Genomic DNA, 19,844 nt, shown 5'->3' with positions numbered 1-19,844 from the left:
GCTTTTCACTGTATATTGACTGGACTCGGGGTTAAGTCCACACTTGTTCAAGTTCGAGTCAAGACCAAGACCATGAAAATATGGTCTTGACTCGGACACGAGACTGAGTCCAGTTTTGAGTACTACAACACTAGACTGTAGGTCTGTAATGTTTCACACTGGCCCCTCCTTACATCTCTTCCCTTCATCCTTTCATCTCCTTTCTTCTGCTTTCATTCAGTACATTTACATGCGCAGTTATAATCGAGCAACAGAGTGTTTTTGCGCAATCGAGCTAGTCTTCATTTGTCTGTCCAAGTATACAGTACATGGCACAATGAAGGAAGCACAACTAATCAGGATAAAAGCGTCTGCCAAATGCATAAATGTAAATCAGCTGGGTTAAAAACACATTGTGCATAGGATTGCCAACTTTCTACCAGACAAATATGATACAGGGGTGGCAGGGAGAACCAAATTTAAATAAATTATCTAAATCTTCCTTTTAATAAACACTTTTAGGGGTTTTTACTCTTCGGATAGCTATCATTTCATGATAAGACCAGGTGTAAATGCACTCCAAGATGGAATAGAGACAGATCACATCCATAGGTGGTTTGAGATGCCCTCCTTTCAAAACTTTGAAGCAGCAGAGTGTGTGTAGACATACGACTAATAATGTGCTAAAATCAAAAATAAATAAATACATTTGGATTTTTTAAATGAGATTTTTGGCCCATTAATTAGTGCAAATCATTCCAGGCGCACGCGCATGCTGCAAGTTCAGAGTACGCACGGTAAATCAGGCTGCACGCGATTAGTACTCGCACTCGTCACGCGTCCTGTAAGCAAAATGACTAGCGTCCGTGTCTAACTGAAGTATACTTTGGGCTTTATCCATTCCTTATTTTCTCTCCTCTCCTCTCCACTTAATCTCACCTTTGCTTTTATTCACAACTTTGCTCTGCTCTCCTACTATGATTAGACTCTACAGTGAAAACAGCAGAAAAGGTACAATGAAATAATTGGCTTCGAGTTCACTCTAAAAAACAGAATGTGGGCACTCACATCTGTCTGGGCCTAAAGAAAGCCAATGACTCACCTTTAGCCCACTACCCATCACAGGGTGTGTGTGTGTGTGTGTGTGTGTGTGTGTGTGTGTGGTGAGAGAGTGAGAAGGGGGTATTTTTATTCTTAGTTTTGCCAGTAAGTGCACTAGGATTCAGTATACTGTGTCAGCCCTGTTTTAACTGTGTGTATGTGTGTGAGTCACTAGTATTTTTATTCTTCTCCAGCACTCTTGTGTGTCTCCAGCACAAAAGGGCTTTTTGTGGACTGTATTGTGATGCCAGACTCTGGCAAGCACAGACTGGCTAAGACGGGAGGTCAGCTCACACACTCACCCAGTAAAACCAATCACACTCCAGCTCAGACCACAGACACACAAAACCTGAATGTATTCCACTGGTATCACAAAGATACACTCTCATATCTCATATATATGAGATTGATTTAATTTTCAATCTCATATATATAAAAGAGATTTCAACAAAGGCTTGAACTGTGCTCAGATACCAAAGTCTGCAATTAACAGAGATTTTTCAAAACATTTCTTTTTTTCTCCCAATTTGGGAGATGTCCAATTCCAAAATTTTAAGTCCTCGTGGTCACGTAGCGATTTGCCTCAATCCGGGTGGCGGGGACGAATCCCAGTTGCCTCCGCGTCTGAGGCCGTCAACCCGCGCATCTTATCAAGTGGCTTGTTGAGCGCGTTGCCACAGAGACTTCACGCCGCCAACCACGGCATCCGCTCTTTTATGCACATTACATATGAAAGAAAATGTTCTTTTAAATAAAATAAATAAAATAAATTTGACATCACAAAAGCTATTTGCACTTGCACTCGTCCTCTAACGACTTGAGAGGCTTTTCCCAAATTTCTGTCATTTCAGGATGACATTTAGCAAGCAACGATTCTCCCTGGAATTATTTAGTGCACTGGAACGATTTTGCGATTGGGACAGCCCTAGAAATGTCTGACTCCGTGATCAGTGCCCTGAATACTGAAATAGGTAGCTGATTGAGACACACCCATTTTCTTGTGGTCATACCCCTACAATTAAATCTAATCCTCACACAAATATTTTTGCATTTTAACATATTCCTTAAAAAATTCATAATGCTTATGAAGACATTTTCCTCATGACAACTGTTGGTTAAACCCGACACACATGAACATGAGCAGAAATCAATGTCACATTCATATGTAAACACATAATGCACACACACATATAGTCCTTCCAGCTTTCAAAGCCACACACACACACACACATACACACGTGTAAAAACCCATGTAAACACCCTATCATACTTCAACAAACACTCAGATAGCATTCTTAAGCTCATGATCTATGCAACCATTGGTGCTAATAATTCTAAAAGTGGCTCTCATGAAAACTGAAGAGTGTATACAAATTTTAAGAGATTGTATATATATTTTTCTTCATGTATAACACCAGATCCATCCAGCCTGAACGTATGTAGAATGTGAACATAATGTCAAAGCCAAAATGAAAACATTATGCAACGAATATTGAAAATGTCTGGTTAAATCCACCCAATCGGCTGCTCCACACATGTTGTTATCTTACCTGCTGCTGGAGTGTGTGTTCACACTGCTGTACCAAATGAAAGGGTGAGAACTGGGTCTCTGAACCAAGTCCATCCTTACTGTAGAGGCACGCTGACCCCAGAACACATTTACCCACTGTCTCACTGGCCAAAGTGTCATGGTCAAAGACTGAACTGCCCGCATAAACAACCACCAGAGTGTGTGTGTGTGTGTGTGTGTGTGTGTGTGTGTGTGTGTGTGTGTGAGCGTGTATTTATCACTTTGTGGGGACCAAATGTCCCCATAAGGATAGTAAAACCCGAAATGTTTGACCTTGTGGGGACATTTTGTCGGTCCCCATGAGGAAAACAGCTTATAAATCATACTAAATTATGTTTTTTGAAAATGTAAAAATGCAGAAAGTTTTCTGTGAGGGTTAGGTTTAGGGGTAGGGTTAGGTTTAGGGGATAGAATATAAAGTTTGTACAGTATAAAAACCATTATGTCTATGGAAAGTCCCCATAAAACATGGAAACACAACATGAGTGTGTGTGTGTGTGTGTGTGTGTGTGTGTGTGTGTGTGTGTGTGTGTGTGTGTGTGTGTGTGTGTGTGTGTGAGCATGTATTTATCACTTTGTGGGGACCAAATGTCCCCATAAGGATAGTAAAACCCGACATTTTTGACCTTGTGGGGACATTTTGTCGGTCCCCATGAGGAAAACAGCTTATAAATCATACTAAATTATGTTTTTTGAAAATGTAAAAATGCAGAAAGTTTTCTGTGAGGGTTAGGTTTAGGGGTAGGGTTAGGTTTAGGGGATAGAATATAAAGTTTGTACAGTATAAAAACCATTATGTCTATGGAAAGTCCCCATAAAACACGGAAACACTACGTGTGTGTGTGTGTGTGTGTGTGTGTGTGTGTGTGTGTGTGTGTGTGTGTGTGTGTGTGTGTGAGCAAGAGAGAGAGAGAGAGGTGTTGTAGGGGGTCTTTTGATCATTGCAAAACTCATTTTGTCTTAACAAAGAATTAATAATAAATACAGAAAAATAGAAAATATATAGATTAATATATAAATAAAAATACATATTTTACCAGTAAAATATCTAAACATCCGTGTAAAGGTATTCAATGGAAAAGAGGAGGCGAGAACCGGCTTTTCAATATAAATAATAGTTTTAATGATAAACTTAAAAGAAGACATAAACACACACATGACGGACATGTCCGTAAACAATCTCTCTCTCCCGCACGGTCCCCTGCAGTCAGCCTTTAACCCTCACGGAGGCATAATATAGCCTAAAATATTTTTACTTTAAAAGTAAAATTTTGCACAATATTAGGACTTGCTTTCGGAGAATACAGAGAAGTTTTGTTTTAAGATAAAATGTAATGGTATATAAAAAAAATAAACTAATATATATATAAACCAACAGGGACTGCAGAAAAAAAGGAGGGAACGAGGAAATGAAGAAGAGAGATTCGTCACCACTTTTCTAACTAAATAACTCTTAATAGTCTCTTCTGTCATGCTGGTCATGTGTGAACACAGGGATTCTGGTATAAAAGCTGCCTAGGTCTTTTTTCAGCTGCACAAAGAAGCGGGTCATTCCGTAAGTCTTATTGTCACGCCTTTCCCAACTTGCTCTCAATCCCACTTCCGTAATTCGTCTATCTTTATCTCTCCCACCTTCTGTACCTCTCACCTTTCTATCTCACAGCTCAAACTCGCTCTCTCTCACTCTCTTTTCTCGCAGTAATGGGGTTTGGTGCTGTAGAAGATTGAAGGGGGTGTTTGTGGTGGGTCATCCACGCTGTGCCCTGCTGCTCTGGCCTTGCTGAGTCTAATTGCCGGTGTTGTGGTGCTAAATTCATTCAGGGAGCCGTTTAGAGCCAGTGGGGGGAAATTGAACAAGCTTTGCCCGTCAGAAGTGCTTCCACTCAGAGCAGCTGTCAACCGGCCCTGTTTACCTGGTACACAATTATCATCCGGCCCCGGGGAACCCTATGGAACAACACATCCTGCCTCCAAGGGGACAAGTGGAGTGGGGCTCATGGGCATGCGATGGTCGAACACCCAGGGATCTTGGAGGGAGCATGGTGACTGATTCTGGTTATGTGCGAAGGGTAGAGAGTAAATTAAGCGTACAGCAGTGGAGTCATTTTAAACTTTGATTATAAACCCTATCATTATCATTCATACAGATCTAAAACATCCCAAAATGTTGACACTAATGCAATGCTATTTATACTAATGCTGATATTTTCTGCTCAGTTCTCTGGCAAACCAGATCTACCAATTAAAAAAAGAATGTAACAGAATGCAGATATCTTGAGACACATTTTTAAATTAAAGAAACACAAGGTCTTACAAATTTTGTCAAAATCGAGATGCAGTGCCACGGTCAAAGATGTCTGTCTAGTGTTTACAACAGGGACTAAAAACAAAATGTTTTCTGCATTAGTTCAGAAGTTCCACAGCCTCCTTTCCAAAAGGTTACTGGTTAGAACAAAATTAAAGATTGGTTAGAAACAAAACCAAAATAAGCCACTTGCCTCACCAAAATAAGTGAAAATAAGCAATTAATTTTCTTCCTGTGTGGTGGATTTATCAGCATAGAAAGCATAACAGGCATACAGCTAATTAACAGTTACGTATAATTTTCATTACAGATCTGCTTCTCAGTCAAAACTCTGCAGCATCAAATCTGTATTAATGCATCATATCTACCAACAATTCAGTGAAGACTTGGAAACAACTGACATGTGTACTTTTTACTTCTAATAATGTTCCGGTTTTTGGTTAGGATCTGCTAAAAATTCCATTCGTTTTCGGTTTTTGTTTTTGTTACTTGAACCATTTTTAGTCCCTGGTTTACAAAAAAAATTCATAAAAAAAACAACACAGACAAACACAAAAACACTGAAATAAATAGCTGAATAGTTCATAGAGAGTGAGGTTGACTGAAAAAAGTGAGATTGCTCATAGAGAAAGAGGTTGTAGAGAGTTAAGTTGTTTGCAAAATGTATGTTTGTTTGTAGAGATTGATGTTGTTTGTGGAGAGTGTACGGTTGTTTGTAGAGAGTTAAGTTGTTTGTAGAAAGTATGTTTGTTTGTAGAGACTGATGTTGTTTGTGGAGAGTGTACGGTTGTTTGTAGAGAGTTAAGTTGTTTGTAGAAAGTATGTTTGTTTGTAAAGATTGATGTTGTTTGTGGAGAGTGTACTGTTGTTTGTAGAGAGTTAAGTTGTTTGTAGAAAGTATGTTTGTTTGTAGAGATTGATGTTGTTTGTGGAGAGTGTACGGTTGTTTGTAGAGAGTTAAGTTGTTTGTAGAAAGTATGTTTGCTTGTAGAGAGTGATGTTTGTGGAGAGTGTATGGTTGTTTGTAGAGATTGATGTTGTTTGTAGAAAGTATGTCTGCTTGTAGAGAGTGATGTTTGTGGAGGGTGTATGGTTGTTTGTAGAGATTGATGTTGTTTGTGGAGAGTGTACGGTTGTTTGTAGAGAGTGAAATTGTTTATAGAAAGTATGTTTGCTTGTAGAGATTGATGTTGTTTGTGGAGAGTGTACGGTTGTTTGTAGAGATTGACGTTGTTTGTAGAAAGTATGTCTGCTTGTAGAGAGTGATGTTGTTTGTGGAGAGTGTATGGTTGTTTGTAGAGAGTTAAGTTGTTTGTGGAGAGTGTACGGTTGTTTGTGGAGGGTGTATGGTTGTTTGTAGAGATTGATGTTGTTTGTAGAAAGTATGTCTGCTTGTAGAGAGTGATGTTGTTTGTGGAGAGTGTACGGTTGTTTGTGGAGAGTGATGTTGATTGCAGAGAGTGTACGGTTGTTTGTAGAGAGTGATGTTGTTTGTGGACACTGTACGGTTGTTTGTGGAGAGTGATGTTGTTTGTGGAGAGTGATGTTGTTTGTGGAGAGTGATGTTGTTTGTGGAGAGTGTACGGTTGTTTGTAGAGAGTGATGTTGTTTGTGGAGAGTGTATGGTTGTTTGTAGAGATTGATGTTGTTTGTGGAGAGTGTACGGTTGTTTGTAGAGAGTTAAGTTGTTTGTAGAAAGTATGTTTGTTTGTAGAGACTGATGTTGTTTGTGGAGAGTGTACGGTTGTTTGTAGAGAGTTAAGTTGTTTGTAGAAAGTATGTTTGTTTGTAGAGACTGATGTTGTTTGTGGAGAGTGTACGGTTGTTTGTAGAGAGTTAAGTTGTTTGTAGAAAGTATGTTTGTTTGTAGAAACTGATGTTGTTTGTGGAGAGTGTATGGTTGTTTGTAGAGAGTTAAGTTGTTTGTGGAGAGTGTACGGTTGTTTGTGGAGGGTGTATGGTTGTTTGTAGAGATTGATGTTGTTTGTAGAAAGTATGTCTGCTTGTAGAGAGTGATGTTGTTTGTGGAGAGTGTACGGTTGTTTGTGGAGAGTGATGTTGATTGCAGAGAGTGTACGGTTGTTTGTAGAGAGTGATGTTGTTTGTGGACACTGTACGGTTGTTTGTGGAGAGTGATGTTGTTTGTGGAGAGTGAGGTTGTTTGTGGAGAGTGATGTTGTTTGTGGAGAGTGTACGGTTGTTTGTAGAGAGTGATGTTGTTTGTGGAGAGTGTATGGTTGTTTGTAGAGATTGATGTTGTTTGTGGAGAGTGTACGGTTGTTTGTAGAGAGTTAAGTTGTTTGTAGAAAGTATGTTTGTTTGTAGAGACTGATGTTGTTTGTGGAGAGTGTACGGTTGTTTGTAGAGATTGATGTTGTTTGTAGAAAGTATGTCTGCTTGTAGAGAGTGATGTTGTTTGTGGAGAGTGTATGGTTGTTTGTAGAGAGTTAAGTTGTTTGTGGAGAGTGTACGGTTGTTTGTGGAGGGTGTATGGTTGTTTGTAGAGATTGATGTTGTTTGTAGAAAGTATGTCTGCTTGTAGAGAGTGATGTTGTTTGTGGAGAGTGTACGGTTGTTTGTGGAGAGTGATGTTGATTGCAGAGAGTGTACGGTTGTTTGTAGAGAGTGATGTTGTTTGTGGACACTGTACGGTTGTTTGTGGAGAGTGATGTTGTTTGTGGAGAGTGATGTTGTTTGTGGAGAGTGATGTTGTTTGTGGAGAGTGTACGGTTGTTTGTAGAGAGTGATGTTGTTTGTGGAGAGTGTATGGTTGTTTGTAGAGATTGATGTTGTTTGTGGAGAGTGTACGGTTGTTTGTAGAGAGTTAAGTTGTTTGTAGAAAGTATGTTTGTTTGTAGAGACTGATGTTGTTTGTGGAGAGTGTACGGTTGTTTGTAGAGAGTTAAGTTGTTTGTAGAAAGTATGTTTGTTTGTAGAGACTGATGTTGTTTGTGGAGAGTGTACGGTTGTTTGTAGAGAGTTAAGTTGTTTGTAGAAAGTATGTTTGTTTGTAGAGACTGATGTTGTTTGTGGAGAGTGTATGGTTGTTTGTAGAGAGTTAAGTTGTTTGTGGAGAGTGTACGGTTGTTTGTGGAGGGTGTATGGTTGTTTGTAGAGATTGATGTTGTTTGTAGAAAGTATGTCTGCTTGTAGAGAGTGATGTTGTTTGTGGAGAGTGTACGGTTGTTTGTGGAGAGTGATGTTGATTGCAGAGAGTGTACGGTTGTTTGTAGAGAGTGATGTTGTTTGTGGACACTGTACGGTTGTTTGTGGAGAGTGATGTTGTTTGTGGAGAGTGATGTTGTTTGTGGAGAGTGATGTTGTTTGTAGAGAGTGATGTTGTTTGTGGAGAGTGTATGGTTGTTTGTAGAGATTGATGTTGTTTGTGGAGAGTGTACGGTTGTTTGTAGAGAGTTAAGTTGTTTGTAGAAAGTATGTTTGTTTGTAGAGACTGATGTTGTTTGTGGAGAGTGTACGGTTGTTTGTAGAGAGTTAAGTTGTTTGTAGAAAGTATGTTTGTTTGTAGAGACTGATGTTGTTTGTGGAGAGTGTACGGTTGTTTGTAGAGAGTTAAGTTGTTTGTAGAAAGTATGTTTGTTTGTAGAGACTGATGTTGTTTGTGGAGAGTGTATGGTTGTTTGTAGAGAGTGAAGTTATTTGTAGACAGTAAAGTTGTTAGAAGAGAGTTAAGTTAAGATATTTGTAGAGTGTTAGAAAGTGAGGTTGTTCGAGGACAGTGAATTGTTTATAGACAGTTTAAAAAACAAATAGAGAGTTTTTGTAGAATGTAAATTTGTTTGTTGAGAATAAAGTTGTTTGTAGAGTGTATGGAGAGAGTGAAAACACTTGTAAAAACTGAAGTTGGTCTGATGAAATTAGGTTATTCATAAAGAATGAGGTTGTTTATAGAGAATGGGGTTGTTCTTATAAAGTGACGTTGCTTTCGGTGGTGTTTGTGGGGTCTGGCTGTAGCCGCTGACCTGGCCCTTGACTCAGTGGGACAGTGGGTCAGTGGTGCTGGGCAGCCCTGCAGGGTTTCCCTTTTACACATAAACAGTGTGACCCTGTCTGTCTTCTGTCTCTTTAACTCACACGTTCGATCCTTCCAATTCATTCACCCGAACTCTCCAGGCGTATCTGTCCAGTGCAAGTTGTACATCTCTCAATCACTGCTTATTAAAGTGTCCCAAAAATCAGTATGTGTATTTATGTGCTTCCTCATTTGTCTTGGCAGCTCAATTGAGCATTGTTTCCTCCTGTTTTCCATAACCACCCACACAAACATACAGCCCAAGTACACTCTTTATTACTTAGACCATTTGTAGGTCCATATTGCAACATCTTCCAGCCACCCACTTAGATAGAAACAGCTGTATGAATGACATGTAAAGCGATCAATCACAATTCATATTGTTTTAAATGTAATTTAGGGGCAAGATAATATGAGATGTCACTAACTTGGCAAACCCAGTGATTATGTATTGCTCGTAGTGTCAACCCGGACAGACTGATGCCCAGAAATTGCTTGAAACCAACCAATCAGATTGGAGCTTACTAGATCAAGAAAGTGTTTTCCAGTTTTGCGTGCACAGATGCATTAGATGTTTAGTTAATGGACTATGGTGGTTCAAGACCGTGCTTAGAGTATAATTTACCTAACCAACGATGGGACAGAGATAAAGCTCTGGAGAGTTCACACTGATTCTACTCCTTCAGGAAATGAGGGAGTGATCAGGCCGGGAAGAGGAGGGATCATGGCCCTATCACTTACACTGCACATCTACGCGAATGGACTTGATGGCAGCCACCCCCACCCCATTCTCAGCCTTGCAGTAGTAGCGGCCGCCCTGCACTCTCTGAATGTTGGGGATCCGTAGAGTCTCATCGAAGATAGATGTCTCCTGGAACTTCTCCGAGGCACTGCCTGCTGTCTTGGTCCACCGCACCTGCAAGGGGTGACATTTGGAGACTCATGAGAAGTTTGCGATATGATGGAGCCAGTGACAACAAATGAACTAATAAAGTTACCTTTTTATTTCAGTGCTTATTTAATATGATGCATTTCAATGGTGCTGTAAGCATTTTTAGCCACTCTGGAACTTCCAGAAAACTGAGCCATTGAATTAGACACACCCCTTTTTCTAAAGATTATGTTGAGACCAACAATGTGAAGAAGAGTATCTATCTATCTATCTATCTATCTATCTATCTATCTATCTATCTATCTATCTATCTATCTATCTATCTATCTATCTATCTATCTATCTATCTGTCCGTCCGTCCGTCTGTCTGTCTGTCTGTCTGTCTGTCTGTCTATCTGTCTATCTGTCTGTCTATCTGTCTATCTGTCTGTCTACAGTTGAGGTCAGAAGTTTACATAAACCTTAGCCAACTACATTTAAACTCCTGACAAGTCCTGACATTTAATGATAGTAAACATTGCCTGTCTTAGGTCAGTTAGGATCACTACTTTATTTTAAGAATGTGAAATGTCAAGATAATAGTAGAGAGAATGATTTATTTCAGCTTTTATTTATTTCATCACATTCCCAGTGGGTCAGAAGTTTACATACACTTGTTAATATTGTGTAGCATTGCCTTGAAATTGTTTAACTTGGGTCAAACATTTTGCGTAGCCTTCCACAAGTATCTCACAATATTTTGCTGGAATTTTGGCCCATTGCTCCAGACACAACTGGTGTAACTGGGACAAGTTTGAAGATCTCCTTGCTCTCACATGCTTTTTCAATTCTACAAACAAATTTCCTATCAGATTAAGGTCAGGGCTTTGTGATGGCCACTCCAATACCTTGACCTTGACATTTTGCCACAACTTATGAGGTATGCTTGGGGTCATTGTCCATTTGGAAGACCCATTTGTGACCAAGCTTTAACTTCTTGGCTGATGTCTTGAGATGCTGCTTCAATATATCCACATAATTTTCCTTCCTCATGATGTCATCTATTTTGTGAAGTGCACCAGTCCCTCCTACAGCAAAGCAAACCATGGGACGTTTTTGGTGTTTTTTTTGCTCGCAAGCTTCACCCTTTTTCCTCCAAACATAACGATGGTCATTGAGGCCAAAAGGTTACATTTTTGTTTCATTAGACCAGAGGACGTTTCTCCAAAAAGTAAAATCTTTGTCCTCATGTGCTCTTATAAACTGTAGTCTGGCTTTTTTATGGTGGTTTTGGAGCAGTGGCTTCTTCGATGCTGAGTAGCCTTTCAGGTTATGTCGATATAGGACTTGTTTTACTGTGGATATAGATACTTGTCTACATGTTTCCTCCAGCATCTTCACAAGGTCCTTTGCTGTTGTTCTGGGATTGATTTTTTTGCACCAAACTACATTCATCTCTAGGAGACAGAATGTGTCTCTTCCCTGAGCGGTATGATGGATGCGTGGTTCCATGGTGTTTTGCGTATGGAAAAATTATAAACAGAAGCATACTAGTAAATTAACATTTCCTAATATTTAGTATTGTTAATTTACTAGTATGCTTCTGTTTATAATGAACTAACAATGAATCATTTTATTTTTGCAACATTAACAATACTAAATATTAGGAAATGTTGCAAAAATAAAATGATTCATTGTTAGTTCATGAACCTAATGCATTTTCTTATGTTAACAAATACAGCCTTATTGTAAACTGATTTATTTTCCAAGTGAATTTACAAAAAAAAGACCTTAAAACCATATAGACAGGCAGTTGCAAAGCTAAGAAAGATGTTCTGAGGTACTAGATTTTTATTGATTTGAACTCACTGTAAGTACAGCCTTCAAAATCTGTCTGTAATCGAACCCTCACCCATCTTAATCATTCCTTTGACACCTTCACACAGTCTTTGCATTGAGTGTGTAAGGTTAAGAGAACATTACAAAGTAAAGTTTGTGTAATCTCCTACAACTCGCCACCTCTGGACATCAGAAAGCTGCTTCCATTATAGCAGGGGTCACCTCTGAACGAGGTGCCATGCGGGTAAGCAGCGATTGTAGTTGGCAGCGGCAGGACAACATGAAGGTTAGGACGTACATTCAAAGGATTATGTGATTACACAAACCTGTGCAAACGACAGGCTTTGTGTTTGTTCAGGTTTATTTGCCTGTGGATTTGGGACACAGCTGCAGTTCATTTATCAGGTGGACTTGCTGAGAAATTAACACAGAGCAAGGGGAGAGAGAGAATTCCTGCTGGGAGTCACCTCTCCTCTTGGTGGCAAAGGACAAAAAAGCTGGTGGCAAAAACTATTTTGAAAGTATTTTTTTTACAAAACTATGGTCCTTTTAGATTGAAAAAGCAATACTTAATTAACAAACTAATGCTAATAGCTTTTGCACTGTAGTAAATATGAGGCTCGTTCATACAGGCTTGGGATTGTCGCTGATAAGTGACTTAAGTTCGAACCACAGGCAAATGCACTTTTTCTAATGGAAAAGTTTACCCGAAAATGAAAATTCTATCATCATTTACTCTTCCGTTGAATGCTAAAGGAGGTGTGAGGCAGAATGACAGTCTCAGTCACTTTTCACTTTCATTGTATGGAGAAAAATAATGAAAGTGTATGTTGACTGAGGCTAATAGTATGTCTAAAATCTAATTTTGTATTCTGGGGAGGAAAGAAATACTATGTGTTTTGAACAACATGAGGATTGCACTGCAGGTTCTCAACAGGGGCGGGTTTATGATTTCTGAGGCCCCAAGCAACCGACCAACCCGAGGCCCCATTTTGAAAATGTTACTTAAAAAATTACATAAAATTGATTTTAAATCATAATGTTAAAGTCATCCTATCAGCCATTGTAGCCAAGTAGAGTTCAAGATAATTAATGCATTTTTTTCCATTTTATTTTTATTTTTATTTTTTACAATATCATGATAAAAAAGCAGTATTTACCTATATATATATATATATATATATATATATATATATATATATATATATATATATATATATATATATATATATATATATATAGGTAAATATATATGTTTTTTTTTTATTATTATTTTTATTTTTTATTTTATTTTACAAAACACTTTTAAAATGAACAGGGTGAGCAAAACCTACTACTTCACTCACTAACATTTTAGAATTCAGTTGTTATTTATTATTATAACCTAACAATTATTCATTGTTGTCCAGTTTTTCATTATAATACAGAATGACATATTATTATTATTATTACTTTGATGATTAGTTGTATACAATAGTAATTTATTTCTGTCTTCTTTACTTTACTTTCACCTGGAGCTTATTTTCTGATGCTGCAGTGTATTGTTGAAAAAGGCTATATTTTATGTAAGTATTGTAGGCAACATTCATAACAGTAACCAGCCACAGTAAACTTACAAGTCATGGCAGCCCCTCAGCACACTAGAGCAGAAGGAAAAAAACATTGCCGTTTATCAAGCGCTGAAACTTTGCTTGGTGCAGAATAATCTGGAATAATGTTAAACATTGTAACAGTCACCTCTTTACAACCTGAACTTGTTCAAAACGTTAAATCTTTGTGACACCTGCGCAACGAATGAAACAGAACGCAGGTGTCTCGGCGTGTGTTTTTGAGTCCTACGTTTTATTTATTTTTTATTTCCCGTTCCTGCGTGAGACACTGAAGAAAAAGCGAGATGCGATGCAGCAGTCAAGGACATTCGTCTAGTGTGTGTTTACATAGAAAAACAACGGAAAATCAGTGCACACGCACGCAAAAACACATTCGGTGTGAACGGCCCCTAACTCATGGGCGAAACAAGTGCGGAAGTCCTGTATATCATAAATTACAAACCCGAACCTAAAGTCCAACTTGAAAAACTGACCCGAACCCGGCCTACCTCTAACGTGAATGGCTGTAAGGGCACTGACAACAGCTCGACTGGTTTTTTGCAGAGATTTCATACCGGGGCCCCCTGACGTCCAGGGCCCCATGCAATTGCGTAGTTTGCGTAGTGGTTAAAACCGCTACTGGTTCTCAACTCTATTTGTTCTGATAATAATAATACTAAATTAACACTAAGCAAAATCAGCCACATATGCAAATGTTCCATTGATTTGAACAGGCTATGATTTTGCATCTCCTTGTTTTCACAAAATGCACAACATTTATAGGAGTGGTGGTGGCGTAGTGGGCTAAAGCACATAACTGGTAATCAGAAGGTTGCTGGTTTGATCCCCACTGCCACCACCATTGTGTCCTTGAGCAAGGCACTTAACTCCAGGTTGCTCTGGGGGGACTGTCCCTGTAATAAGTGCACTGTAAGTCGCTTTGGATAAAAGTGTCTGCCAAATGCATAAATGTAAATTTATAATGTGATGTTAATAATTTTACATATTGCATAATACTATGCTGTTCATAGTAATATCCTTTCAATACATTTCAATGCAGGAATTTAAGGGTAGCACTTTACATTAAAGCTGTATACATTAACCCAATATTTAACATGAACTAACAATGAGCATTACATCATTTACTAACATTGTATAATGTTAATTTATGCATATATGAAAACATGTTTAATAGAAGTTTTATCAATAATTTATTAATAATTTTACAACTTCGTTGTTGCCATGAATACGTAATGCTGTAAACCCTCAATCCGGGTGGTGGAGGACATTTTTGTTTACCTTTGTATAATAATACAGTCTGGTACTATGTTGGGTCATCTCTTGATGTCTAATATCAAATCTGGGTCCTAAAGCAAAAAAGCAGATGAGAACGACTGGCATACATGACTGCCTAAATCACCAATGCCAGGATCCGCCACTGTTGGTGGCACTCCAAAAAAGTACTGTTTGTTTTCTCAGTTGCCCAAAACTGTGCCATCATCATGTTAATTCATCTCAAAGGGCTGTCACAGGCAGATGTGAGACAGATGGCACAGGATAGGCTATCATTACAGTGGCCTCGACCGGCTCGCATACAAGAACCGAAAGTCACGTTGGTGAAGAAACTCTTAAAGTCTAAATGCAGAGAGAGAAGAGCATCGGAGAGAGTGAGGAGCGATGGGTGATAGAAACAGACACAGAGATGCTGTAGCTAGAGGAAACCCAAAGAAAAATATTGGTCATGAGACAGATGAACCGATGAAAGAGACAACGCTGCCCTTCGTAACATCAACAGCTGGCGTACAGCACCACGTTTTTCTGTTCTTAAGATCCCAGCAAACAATGCAAGCCTGCTCTGTCTCTGTGTCTTCACTGTTTTCTGTAGCTGTAGAAAATTCCCAAGAGTCTATGTTTGCCGTAGAGTAGCGATCTGTCTGTACTGCATATTCATGCTCTGTTCACACTGCACCCGATTTTTGCTTGTTTTCTGAATCCTATGACATCTCGCCATGGTGCTGAACACATAAGGCATATTGAACAACATGAGCATCAGGGGCATTAATGTATACATTCATGCATATGCTTATGTTCGGAACTACTTTAATACTGTACAGTGAATGCCACGTGCGACTATAAATGAGTGAACTCTGACAGACTACTATGCTTTGTGCAGTACATGACATCATAGTCATGTTGCATACGGAAAAAAAAACTATTTGAAATCCATTCAGACTGAAACACATTTCCAAAAAACGAATTGAAAACAAAGTATTTATGAGGTTTTGTTTGGGTTCGTAAAACTGGGTTTCTATGTGCATTTTTGCTGTAAAGACCACCGTGTGTCTTATCCCATGGTGCATAGATGCTAAATACATAAGGCCTATACAAACTTCAGGGCTTTTTAAACTTTTGGACAAGTCTTTTTCAAGCCAAAATCAAAATTCCAGCATTTTGTGATGTTAAAATATTATTGTATTTTGACTGTAAAACTAAATTGAATAATTGACTTGTCCGAGTCAGTGGCACCAGCAAATGTACGGCCATACCATGTGTGTACCATGAACTTTTGACAAGTGCATCACGTTTCACTGTTTGTTTGTTTTTTAGTATTTCTCACGGGATCGCTGCATTTTTAGAAGCCATGTCAAGTTATAAAGAAACATCTTCAACTGATAAAAATGCATCCTGAGACACCTGCGTTCTGCACATTTCATTGTGGTGCGTTTAGCTTTTTTAGCACGAGAATGCGTCTTTTCTAAACATTTCCCTGAAGAAATGCTATAGCCAAAAGTTATATGAAAGCTCCTCATCCTCAAGAAAAAGCAAATGCTTCTCTTAGAGTCACCAAAATTGAACCCTTTGGTGTTGTTGTTGTTGTTTTTATTATTAGTATTCTCACAGAGGAGCATGCGCTCAAACCCCCCCTATATATTAGGACGATTTCTGTGCGTACCCTTAGACGAAATCCTGCAGTCGCCCATGGTCCCAGTCAACTGATTTCCTACACATAGCTGTGCTAGTTTCATGTCTTTCATATCACTCCATGGTCTCTTTCTTCTCACATAATAAAACAATACTTAACTTTTTTCTTCACTGGGTAGCTGTGTAATAAACTGGATAATGTCAGCCAGTCTGGGTTTATGTTGTGATAATGACTGCCTAGTTTGCACAGCTTTGGTAACAAAATTGTAAAGTTTTTGTCATATCTATAAAGCACACTAAACTGAATTGAGAAAGAGAGAAAAATGGTTAAGAGAGATTGGAGTAATACAGTCACAGTGCAAAGCTGAGCTGAAAACATTCAGCTTTTGTGTGCAGTAAACTGCTCTTCAATGATTAAACATGCTTACACATAAAAAGCCCAGCAATGGGCTTTAAACGCGCTTACAGTAGCAATAACCCTATTCCACTGCTGAAGAGGACCACTGCCTCCCATATTTAAGCAGGAATGACAGGCATTAAGCAATAAATGTCTCTTTGTGGATGACTTGACTTGAATTGGTGTCACTTGTGGAGAATTTAATTTATGGAGGCAGTTATAGGATGGTCGGAGAGAGAAAACGAGAGGAGAGCTGCGAGGAAAGAGATAGAGAGGGCTTGGGAAAATGGGAGTGGGATGATAAAAGCTCTTTTCAGACAGAACAAGTTTTCAGATATTTATTTGAAATATTGTGAATATATTTCATATTAATAATACATTTTTGAAAAGACATTATTTTATATAGGCTAGTGTAGACTATGTTTGCTATGATTTATATGCTGATAATTCTCCCACATGGGGAAAAAACAAAGTGTTTTTATTTTCACTTATTTTGGGTGAGCAAGTCCCTTATTTTGTTCTAACCGGCTACCAATTGGAGAGGAAGCTGCAAAATGCCAGAACCAGAACTAAAAAATACAATTTCTGCTCAGAACAAACCGAAATGAAAAACATTTAGTTTTTAGTCGTTTCTGGTATGATTTCACTCTAACTAAAGTGTTTACATGACATTTTAAAAAGAAGATGTATTGTTGTAGTCTGAATAAAACTGAACTTTTAATGAGCAAGTAAACATACTGAGTGATAGTCTCATGCACTCTTGGTAAACAATTATGAAAAACAAATTAGCTATTGTTTTTTGCCATCCTCAGAGAATTTATTTTTTTTTTTTATATATAATGAATCTCAATTATTTTGGCCTTTTTTGAATGCCGTACCTAAAAGTTAATTTTCTTGTGTCCTGCCTGGATCACATTCATTATGGATTTACACATTTTTACAAATTTTTCCTGGTAAAATAACAGATGATGTTAAAAACAAAGTAAGAAAGAATTAAATCAATAAGGAAAGTCCAATAACAGACTTCTTAGAATAGCTACTGTACTAGCAGTGTCAGGTATGATCGTCTTTATTGCTTACTGTACATAATGTTAGAATTAAAGAGGCCCAAGTAAGTATTTTGACACTTTTGGACATTTGATCCATGCTTAAAATGTGTCTAAATGTCATTGCATTAGATTAAAAATAAATAAAATCAAACTACAAACACGTTTTTCTCAGAACATACTTTTCTTAGTCATTTTTTTCCAATTAAAATTTTTAAACAAGTGGTGTCGAGGTGATTTTTTGTGGATGTATGAAGTCAGTTTGCTTGAAAAGTGTGATTATCTTTCTTTAAAATAAATGCCATTTGGTTTGATATTTTCATTTATTAGGTGTGCTTTAAAAGTCCAAATACCTGAAGGTTATGTATATAATTAATTACATATAAGTCTAGTTTATTTCTAATGACATTTTTTTGTTTATTTTATATCATGCAAAAATTTTAATTCTGTAATCATTTCTGTATTCTTCATGTGGCTAAATATCTCCTTTTCAAATCCACAGAATCATCATATGTGTTTTGAACAACATAAGGGTGAGTAAATGATGACAGAATTTTCATTTTGGACAAATTAATCCACTAATAATAAACATAGTTTATAGTTAAAGGAATAGTTCACCCAAAAAATTCATGAGAGAAGCTTGCTCACATGTCCTTTCTGTTGATGCACGTGTGCTTGCATGTTCACGCGAGAACTGATGTGTGAAGTTCAAGCGCCAATCGTAAGGAAGCCTGAACGAGCGTCTCTCATGAAAAAGTTTACAAAAATTAAACATTTGAAAAAGGACATCATTTTTTCCGTTTTTTTACTCAAAGCTATCATATAACTTCAGAAGACATGGATTAAACCGTATAGATTATCGTAATGCTGTCTTTAAGTCCTTTTCGGAGCATGCACATTTTTGGACCCCATTGACAAATCTTTGTTTATGTTCCACAGAAGAAAGAAGGTTATACAGTATGAGTTTGAAAAAGCATAAGAGTGATTAAATGATGAGAGAATTATCATTTTGTGTTGAACTATTCCTGTAAACATAGTAAAAAAAAAAAAAAGTATCTCGTATGAACAGTGCTAAAGGCAAGATTGAAGAGAAACAGAAAACAGGCACTTGACAAATAGCAGGAAAGAGAAAACAGCTAAGCAGCATCAGATTTTGCTAGCTCATCTCTCGTCCTCAACTGCACCTCTGTTCAGTGAAATCAATCCTAATCAAATATCACAAAGCACTGCAGAGTATTTAAACAGCTTTGTATGTTACACAAACAGCAGCTCTATTAAACATCCCACGGCAAGTGTAATAAATGAGAGTATGAATTGTGAGGAAGCTTTTTCTGCTCACGGACACAATGAGGGCAGGAATACATCTGCTCCACGTGGGATGTACACAGTGTTAGTCCTTCTGCAGCCTGATGCTGCTCACCTTCAGCCAAACGCCTGTGTGCTCACAATAAAATTTCACACTTCTGTCCTACAAACAAGCCTGTAGGAGGACAATCACCATGTTTATGCGCAACATCATTTAAAGAACAGTTCACCCGAAAATAAAAAGAATTTCTTCCAAAGTCATACAATAGCTTATTCACTGAAAACCTCCTTACCATAGCAATGAAGCATCAATAACATCAAACCCAACATTCAAAACATTGTATTCTGGGTTTAATACAAGTTAAGTTTAATAGACAGCATTTGTGGCATAATTGTGACTACCACACAGAATAATTTTGACTCATCCTTCCTTTTCTTTACCAAAAAAGCAACAATCTGGGTAACAGTGAGACACTTACAATGGAAATGAATGGGGCCAATCTATGAACATTACAATATTCACTGCTTTAAAAGTATAACCACAAGATGTAAACAAATGTGCGTGTTTACATGGTTTAAGTGTGACAAAATTCACATTTCTGCCTTTAAACCATCAAAAAACTGGCCCCATTCACTTCCATTGTAAGAGCCTCAATGTAACATCAATTTTTGCTTTTTTTTAAGAAGGGGCAAATCAAAATAATGTTTTATGTTAATCACAATAATGCCACAAATGCTGAGATAGATAGATAGACAGACAGACAGACAGACAGACAGACAGACAGACAGATAGACAGACAGACAGACAGACAGACAGACAGATAGATAGATAGATAGATAGATAGATAGATAGATAGATAGATAGATAGATAGATAGATAGAGTGAGACA

General features: G+C 37.9%; 2 protein-coding genes across 2 annotated transcripts in view; both read right to left on the bottom strand.

Annotated features, from left to right (window-relative positions):
- The window catches only part of LOC127660454 (AN1-type zinc finger protein 3-like), a 583,207-nt gene that overhangs the window by 416,617 nt on the left and 146,746 nt on the right, over positions 1-19,844 (bottom strand). The window lies entirely within an intron of this gene.
- LOC127660453 (MAM domain-containing glycosylphosphatidylinositol anchor protein 1-like) overlaps positions 1-19,844 on the bottom strand; it is a 245,028-nt gene that overhangs the window by 150,100 nt on the left and 75,084 nt on the right. The window contains exon 4 of the mRNA XM_052150695.1: positions 9,727-9,901. Within this exon, the coding sequence (XP_052006655.1) occupies positions 9,727-9,901 (175 nt within the window). The remainder of the gene's footprint in view (positions 1-9,726; positions 9,902-19,844) is intronic.

This window comes from Xyrauchen texanus, chromosome 20, assembly GCF_025860055.1.
Source record: "Xyrauchen texanus isolate HMW12.3.18 chromosome 20, RBS_HiC_50CHRs, whole genome shotgun sequence".
Lineage (NCBI taxonomy): Eukaryota > Metazoa > Chordata > Actinopteri > Cypriniformes > Catostomidae > Xyrauchen > Xyrauchen texanus.
The sequence above is the reverse complement of the archived record's forward strand: the minus strand, read 5'-3'. Positions and strand labels throughout refer to the sequence as shown.